Source organism: Amblyomma americanum, chromosome 9, assembly GCF_052857255.1.
Source record: "Amblyomma americanum isolate KBUSLIRL-KWMA chromosome 9, ASM5285725v1, whole genome shotgun sequence".
NCBI classification, from domain to species: Eukaryota; Metazoa; Arthropoda; class Arachnida; order Ixodida; family Ixodidae; genus Amblyomma; species Amblyomma americanum.
The window spans coordinates 105,123,650-105,132,672 of record NC_135505.1 but is presented as its reverse complement, the minus strand read 5'-3'; the positions used below and the strand labels follow the sequence as shown (position 1 = coordinate 105,132,672).

The 9,023-nt window shown below is 44.8% G+C and overlaps 1 protein-coding gene across 1 annotated transcript; it reads left to right on the top strand.

The window, feature by feature from the left end:
- Nucleotides 1–5,362: 5,362 nt before the first annotated feature.
- On the top strand, nucleotides 5,363–7,120 carry LOC144105277 (uncharacterized). The gene is made up of 2 exons (XM_077638420.1): nucleotides 5,363–5,462; nucleotides 6,785–7,120. Exons 1-2 carry the CDS (start codon nucleotides 5,451–5,453, stop codon nucleotides 7,010–7,012), a joined length of 240 nt encoding a protein of 79 aa, XP_077494546.1. The 5' UTR covers nucleotides 5,363–5,450; the 3' UTR covers nucleotides 7,013–7,120.
- The last annotated feature ends 1,903 nt before the right edge of the window (nucleotides 7,121–9,023 follow it).

Here is a 9,023-nt window from a genome sequence, read left to right as displayed (position 1 = left end):
CTCTTCTTCTTCACGTACGGATCCCATGGAAGATCCTAATAAACACAAGGCCTTGGATGTCGAACTCTTTGGCGTATTTACTTCTTTACTAGTAGTGGTTTATTAGGAATAAAAGCAACAAAAAACTAAAAGCGTTTACGTTTATGTTTATGAGGGTTTAACGTCCCAAAGCAACTCGGGCTATGGGGGACGCTGTAGTGAAGGGCTCCGGAAATTTTGATGACATGGGATTCTTTAACGTGCACTGACATCGCACAATACACAGGCCTCTAGAATTTCGCCTCCATCGAAAATCAGCCGCTGCGGCCGGAATCGAACCCGCGTGTTTCGGGTCAGCAGCCGAGCATCATGATCACTGAGCCACCATGGAGGCTCAAAAAAAAAAGAAAAACTTTAGCCTTTTGCAGCCAGGGCTACACGAGGGAATCACAAAATCGGAGAGTTTCTGAAACTTTTACTTTCGTATTATCTACGAATTTTCGCCCCTTCTTTGAATTGTTCTATAAAAATATTCGTTTGTTTATAAATGGTTATATTGTGAACCACATTGATTGAAACCATGCGGAACATACGGAGTCGTTACGGACTATGTGAAGAACAAATGCGTAGAATCGAAATTCGCATCTACTCACTATAAGGCGCCACAAGTTATAAAGAGTTCACGTGGAAAAAGTACGGAAAGGATATGAAGCAATACGTAACAAGAACCGAGAGCGCGCGGATTTTCTAATATTCTGACATCATTCCGCATACCCATGATTACTAAGTGCCGTTCATATATGAACGCTTCAGCTGGCCGGTATGGATGCTACGGCGTACGACACAGAATCTTACATAGCGGCAACAAACAGTTAGTGCAAATGAACAGACGCTAATTGAGTAAGATTCAGCATCTTTCAGTGAGAGATGGAAATGGTGCATGAAACATGACACGGGAAAATCATAGCACTAAAAGATACAACGCAATAAACATTGCATTACCTGGTGCTGTGATTACGAGAGGAGAAAAGACGAAGCCTATGGCTGTGTTATTGCATTGTTAGAAACTTACGTTTGCGAAGTTGCATGTGGCTAGACGTAAAAAGATGCACTGATGTGTACTGTGCGATGTCAGTGCACGTTAAAGAACCCCGGGTGGTCGCGATTTCTGGAGCCCTTCACTACGGTGTCCCTCTTAGCCTGAGTTGCTTTGGGAGCTTAAACCCAAATAACCTAAACTAAACTAAAAGACTCTGACGTAGCAATAATGTGTTAGAATGAAGCGGCAAAACTCATCCGAGAAGTTCCTGTAAGGCGGGAGCTTGTAAATACTGAAATAAAATTGCATTTTTCTTGCCTGCATGACCTGGTGTGTCCACTGTGCCGCCTAAATTTTTGTAATAAGAGAGATTTTGTCCCATCAACACACGAATGAAGGAAAGAAGAAAGCCTTGTATACATAAGATTCAACAGTGACTTCTTCAGCTACGAATACCGGAAAAAATGCACAAGGAACGTGACCTGGAGCTAAATGTCTAGTCCACAAAAATAGATAGCAAAATTAAGAAAAAGCAATATAAGTCTCTTAGGTGGACTCAATATCGTCCTGCACCGCTGTTATCAAGCACATTATTTCGGCTGGGTTAAGAAGTAATTTCAAACTTTGTTACTAATGCTTTCGACACACGTTACGCGTATCCCTCCCATGTTTTGATGCTGTTTTGATTTCACATTATATTTAGTTTTAAAACTTTAACTGTTTTTTTTGCACCTTAATGTTATGATACCGATCAGTACTTATGCAACACATTTGCTTTTTTACGTGCAACCTCCGACGTTTCAAGATTTGCAGTGCGGAGGTTCCCACAGTTCGCCGTATTGGGTGTACTGCTAAAACCTGAGAGGGTGAGTGCAAATGTGTTAATATAGCAGGACTGTAAGTGCATTCGTTCAGCATATTTTTCTCGGAAACACTGCACTAGCAAATACTTCAAGTCGGTGAACATTGGGCCTAATTATGCACCTTGCCTTATCAGTGTCTACTTAAGCAGAATTTCTGTGAGAAAAGTAAACGTGCTACAATGGCGCATATAAGAAGGGTGCTTTGGTTTCCGGAACGCTTTGAATAGAAAGATTTTTACAGCTAAAGCTGATATGGTTTTATTTTAGCCACATGTTTTAGCCATATAATTTAACCAACAGAGTGACTTGTGCGACTCCGGTTGCTCTTGCCGAGCAAGCTCTCGTGACCAATCTTTAATTGAACTGCCACCCACCACTAAGCTTAGTCAGTTATCTCACAGTCCGGTGGGCAGGTTGTGAGCTGCCACAAGGTCACGTTACCTAGTTGGCCCACCTGGGTTGCTTCTTCGGGCATTTCTCGCTCGCAACTCCGACGACGATGAAGCTGGATTTTCTGGAAAACGGGAACCTTAAGCGTATCCCGCTAAGACCAAAGGACTTATGAATGGAGCTTTGGACTCAGGACCCCACTCCCAGTCCCGCACCATGTACCTGCCTCCACCCCCCCCCCCCCCCCCCCTACCAAGCAATAAATGTTCAGCACACACAAAATGAAAACGACAGATAAACGAGTTAGGGTTCATTAATTATTCATTCCTCGTTTTTTTCAGCGCACTTTCTGTTAAGCCTTAGATTGTACCGTGAAATATGCTGCGTCAGCCGTAAGACCTTGGTTAATTAGTGGATTAATATAACTTATTCATGGAAATGAATTGTATTTACGTTCATTTTTTTAATTTAGCTAAATTCAATTGAGCTTCGAGCTACTAACCATGGCAGTGGCAAAGTGTAGAAAGAAAGATCTTCCTCTTCACGTTTACGGGAGAGAGAGAGGGCGGGCGGGAAGTGACAGGTTGCCTGGTGGCTTGATAGGTTGTGGCGAGGGCGAAGGAATGCGCCACCGCAAGGTCTCGCGACGAATAGAAATCAGTGGTCGGCTACTGTGGAAGAAAGAGGTTAAGACGAGGGCGGAAGAATACGCAACCTAACTGTGGTCCCACAAATGCAGAAAGCGGGCTATATGGCTAAACCAAAGCTGTAACAGGTTTCGCTGATTTCATGCGATGAGCCACCAAATATAGCTCTACTAACTTTCTTTTTGCTCGGCTTCAGGTGCACTGCACTGAGCTACTTGTTGACTTTTCCTTTCACTTTTCATATTGCAGTTCTATTCCCTGTGCAAGTGCGTACACATAACTGCCGGGATGTAGTGCGATAGGACACCATGGAGCACTCTAAGGTTGCTACACGCCGTAAGAGGTCCGCTTCCTCCTAAGGTTCTTGTAACACTCAGGCGCTCCGCGAACGAACCCCATCAATGCGGCAGGAACGACACAACGTCAACCGGCAACACACGACAATCTGCTTGCACATGCGCAGGGTGCGAGCATGAGGTGGCCTCCGGCCAGCAACTTGAGTACGAATGTCTATCCTTAGCACCTTACAATACCGACATGCATTTTGCCAGAACCGCAATACACCAAGACCAACAATCCAAGCGAGCGACAGCATTCATCCCCCCTCCCCCAGCCCCCCGCCCTTTCTATACTGAATTCGTTCATCCGGTTCAATGCAGGCTCAACGGGACGACTACATGTATAAAAGCTCTGCTTCTCATGCCTTCCCTTCTTCGTACTCCGTGTGCCATTTCTTTCTCCCTTTTTCATCTCTGCATAAAGAATGTGAAGTGACAAGAACGGAAAAGGCTTCACAGTTAACCTATTTCTCCTTCTATGGCCAATGTTCTGAATGTTTTTGACTTGCTGGCAGTTGAAAAGAGCTCTTTCGTACAAGGCGTGTAATGTTCCTTATTACACATAACGAGCGAATTCAGCAGCAAATAATGAAACCATCGTCGCACATGACATGTATTCAGTATGAAAATATGTTGTCATATGACCTCATTCTCTGGAAGCCAAGTATGTGCAGAAGCAAGAGGGCATGCAGCACTCTCTGTTCTGTTCTTACAGAGAAATGGTTCTTTTGATTTTCTTTTTATTGTTCTTTTATTGTTTGTTGCAAAGGTGGTCTGTTCTTTAATTTCTTTTTCTATGTGCTCATATTTACGTGATGTAACTCTTGCTATAACGCGGTAAGGAGAGACATTACACGGCTGCAGCAATTCGTTCGTCCCAGGAGCCGCGTTCAGCAGTAAGGAGCTTACTTTGACGCATATTAGCTATAATCCCAAAAATGTTGTAGATGGCCGCTGTAAGAGTAGCGACTCTCAAGAGTGGTGTGCTTAACGTTGTAAGTGTCTTGCCAAGTGCAACTGCTGTTCTTGTCAGCACGTGCACACATCGCGATCGTTCCCTAGCCTAGTGTGTTTCCTTCCTGCAATATCTCAACTGCACATTCGTGTTCTCACACAGATCACTCCGAAACGTCAATACGTTTCTTTAAAAATTTTGACTTGGTCAGTGACCCTATGTTTTTATTATCACTCAGCAAGGAACGATTTTCGCAACCACGACAAGCAAAAAACTCTGCACACGTCCTTGAGCCACAACGTAATGTATGGTTCCGCGCAGTGTCAACCCTGAACATGAAGAAAATTTTCTAATTAGCAATCACCACTCCCCATAGTTTAGCTGATTTCCCACAAAAAATTAACTGCCTAATATAGGAGAATAAATGTTCTTCCTACCTTCTGCGGCTGACACTAACGAGAACACAGGTAGACCGTAAAACACGCATTTCAACAACACCACGACATAAGAAAGTGCCAGCACCTAGGGCCTCTTGTAACACAAACCATTGAATAAATCTTTCTTTATTTTCTGAGCGTATCCGCTGTGAAATCTTCCTTTCCATAGCTAGCTACGTTGTTCGCCGTTCAGTTTCAAGAATTTCGCTTGTCTGAAAGTTTCTGCCCCATAGGTGAGTACTGGTGATGGTTATGCCTGTACAACGAAGCACAAAACTTCTCACACGTTAATACCATTATCTACCGTTCACAGGTCAATAAACATTATAGCTGTTGCAAGGACAAAGGCATAGTTCTGGTTCACAGGTGGGAAAAATGTTGCCATGACAAAGCACACTTAAGCGACTGCCTACATGGCTGAAGCAAGGCTTCACAATACTAGCACTCTGATAAACTCGGGGAGTTCTCGAATAGGCGACGCATTCAATACCTTATAGGAGCCGTTTCGCTCGGGCAGTTGCTGGTCATTTGGTCGCCCGTTTGCTTTTTTTTATTATTACGTGCTACGCAACTGGCGCGGTAACCGAACCGTGTCGTTTTCTTTTGTGGGAATTCTATTCTTTCGCGCCTCGTAAAACTGGTGAGCGCTCGGTTTCCGCGGATATCTAAAGTTGCCCCCAATCTGACCTTTAATTATTCACTGGTCAGACTCGATTCCTTCGGACAGGGTTCAGAGGGTATATAAGCACAGTGGCTGGCTCAGCCGAACACAGACCTCTCAGCGACTCAGCTGCAGTTCGCTATGAAGACCCTTGTGAGTATGCTACGCTGGACTGCTGCTCTATGGATATCCGCGTTGGATGTATAAAGCTCTTTCGGCGATTGTGAAATGTGCGCGGAAGAGAACATCTTGGCGACTTTGCTTGTCAACGTGTAACCACGGTGTTAGATCTATGGGGATGCCCTGAGAGGGGATACAGCGATAATGCCACTGCATAAGAATATTATTTACATAATTTGATTTGGTCAAGGTTTAAACAAGTGAGAGTGTGGTCAAACAAGATATAACGGTCTGTTAGCGACTCGCGCGGCGGGCATGGCACACCCTTTGCTGAAATAACTGTTAGTGAATGGTACGTGTATCTATGAGATTCATGGCAGGGGTTGACTGCAGTGTTTACTGTGTCGGTTGTTACTTGAGGACGGAAAGTAATGTAATGCACTACAGATGGACGTTTGCAGCAAAAGTTGCGTTCAGTTATTCTTGCATAACATGATAGTTAATGCATGCATGTGTTTTTAACGTCTAAGTAATTTACGTAGTGTTTTACAGTCCCGGTGACAATGTGAGGCCCGTCTCGTACATTTTAACTACTCCTGAAAAAGAAAGGTCGCACAGGACTAAACTGGATTGAAGCAGAATTGAGCCTTTCCTTTGGACGTCAATTAAGACGCCAAAACCAGGTTCTAAGTATATTTTACTTTAAAACATATTTCAAGCAATTACCATAGCTACAAACCGTTGCTATTTCGTATTTAACTTAAATGTTAAGGTAATTATCTTGATTAAAAGCTACAATTAGCAGCCCCTGCTGAAATAAGTCACGATGCTTTGTGAACCATGCGATTACCCCTGTATTTAAATATATTGAGCGCGTTGTGAATTATAAGCACCCCAAAAAACTTGCTGATCCACAACCAACCACCACAAGCCATGAGCTTATAAAACTTGATCATAAAAGTGTCTTGTGCTTTGAGTGAATGAGAAAGGAAATAAATAAAGAAACAACGACATATAGAAAGGTAACTCCGATTGAAACTAGAGTGCTAAAGCTGCGTTAAAAGATTGTGAAAATTATACAGGCAACTATGTTTTCAATATGACCGGTAAGTGCAGCTTTTTTTCTACAGCCAGCGCTGGGAACGTCTAAGGGGTGCGGGAAACGTCCTACCTTTGCAGACATTAGGCGCGCCGAGGGTGCAGCGTGTACCCAGCTCTGTCAGTTCACAGTAAACATGGCAGAACGCACATCTTTGGCCAAAGCTGTTTATGTACTTTCGACGGGTGGAATGCCTATATCAGGCAGGTATGGAAGTCCGACGTGAATACTGACCTGTGCTGATTCCATTTAACAGCTGTGCACCGTCATCGTCCTTGTTGCCCTGGCTGCGGCCAATGCTGGCTACTACGGCTACGGCTACGGTCACGGTTACGGCCACGGAGGCTACAGCCACGCCGTCACTCACCATTACGATAACCAGAGGGCGCACTACGGCTACGGAGGATACGGCGGCTATGGAGGCTACGGAGGCTACGGGGGCTATGGAGGTTACGGCGGCTACGGCCATGGCTTCTACGGCTAGGCTCCCCAATGAATGATTTAGACAAGGTGTATGGATTTCATGGGCGTGCACATTAAATGTGTGTTCTTCCGGAAGCGTTACTTTGGAGCCACAATTTTCCTCGATGAACATTTAGATCGATTTTTCATGGGTGCCCTTACCAAGCCAGTCAACTCTTTAGGGCAACCCTCGATCTGAACCAAACCAAGTCAGCCATTTAAAAACTTTTCAGACTTCTCTGTAGACTTTATGGGTTATGACAGATCCGTACTCGGCCAGCTGAGCATATACATATAGGCACGGTACTCTCACCGGCCTATAAAGACTACCACCAGAACAAGGCTGCTTAGTGACGCCTTCTTTGCTTCAGCTACATAACACGCCAACTTACAACCACAGTGGACTCCAAGCTTAGCAGCAGCTGATGAGCTCTTGTTGTTTGGAATATATTTGCGAACAATGTGCTGGAGGGGTAATAACAGCCACTGTTGTGCAGTTGGCGTCGCTAATTCGGCTGCCAAAACTCTCACTGGGCTCTGTACTCAATAGTAAGCTGCGTTAATCATGTATTAGTTTTTGTCAAATTTTTCCTTTCCCAAGAAGAACCGTAACGAAGGTGTGCCCATTACACTGGAATGACATGCCGGTAGAAGACGATAGTATAAAAAGGTCGTGGCATTTCAACGGGCTCGGAAAACCGCGTTTCGGGTAATATTTAGGAATCAGAAACGTTAGGAACGTACAAAGTGGTTATTGAACGGGATAAAGAAATATAAGATACATGAGCACTTACAAAAGAATAAAAAAGGAAAATATACGCGATCATTCTACTTAATCATTGACACTAACCGCACTGCAGGCAAGCTGAAGTATCTTGGTGTTGTTTAGATCGGCGATCATTTTCCTACGGAACGACTTCATCACGGAATCTATTGTGGTGTCAAAGAAGGTGAGTTAACCAAGAAGCGATGACGTGATTGCCGCTCCCGTTAGCGGTGGTGATGGCTACATTTTTTTTGCCTTAAAGAGGGTGAATTCTCCACTTCGTCAATACGCAGTTATGGCCAGGGGAAATCAACAGTACGCTTCCCCACTGGTTTGGTCGCGCCGATGGAGAACAACGCGCGCAATCTCCCACTTTGCTGCAGGGCAACCGAGTCAAAAGGACGGAGACGTTGCATTCCAAAGGGGCGCTACGGCGCGAAGACAAGGAGCTTTGTTGCAGCGGCGACACATACTTCAAATGTACCTTAGGCAAAGACCAGCTTTAGTAAATTGTGTACATAGCTCTCCCCTCCCATTCCTCACTATCGCTCCTCTCTATGCTTCTACTCGCTGTCCTATAGGTGTCCTTTTTATTTGCGGTGGTCGCTGCTGTGTTCATTAAGACATTATATAGCAATTCCCGCGGTCAGCAACATAGTTTCTTTCCTTTTTGTATATTTTGTTCAGTAAACTAAGGCCAGTCTAAAGCGGGCTTGCCACCCCTGAGGCAATGTCGCCAAAGCCACCGCAAGAGATGCGAAAGGATGCCGGCATCCTCTCCTGCTATGCCTCCTCTCACACACAAGTACGAGAGGTTTATGGGGCTTTAGCGTCCCAAAGCGACCCGGGTTATGAGGGACGCCTTAATAAAGGGCTCTGGAAATTTCGAATACGTAGGGATATTTAACGTGCTTTGACATCGCACAGCATTTCGCCTCCATCGAAATGCGACCACCGCGGCCGGAATCGAACCCGCGTATTTCGGGCCAGCAGCCGAATGTCGTGGCCACAGAGCCACCGCGGCGGCTACAAGGCACGAGTGACCACCTAATTAGAGAGGACACAGTAGTAGCGCTAAAAAACAGGGACTACAGGATAGAAGAAGATAACACCGGTAGTAGACATCAACTGTTGTTGATCTCTCGGCTGCGTTGTCTTCTATCCTGTAGTCATTATTCTTTAGCGCTACTACATGTCCTCTCAATATAAACACCAACTAGACGAGCTTTGTGTCTTAAATTAACCGCCTAACTCTACCTTACTAAAA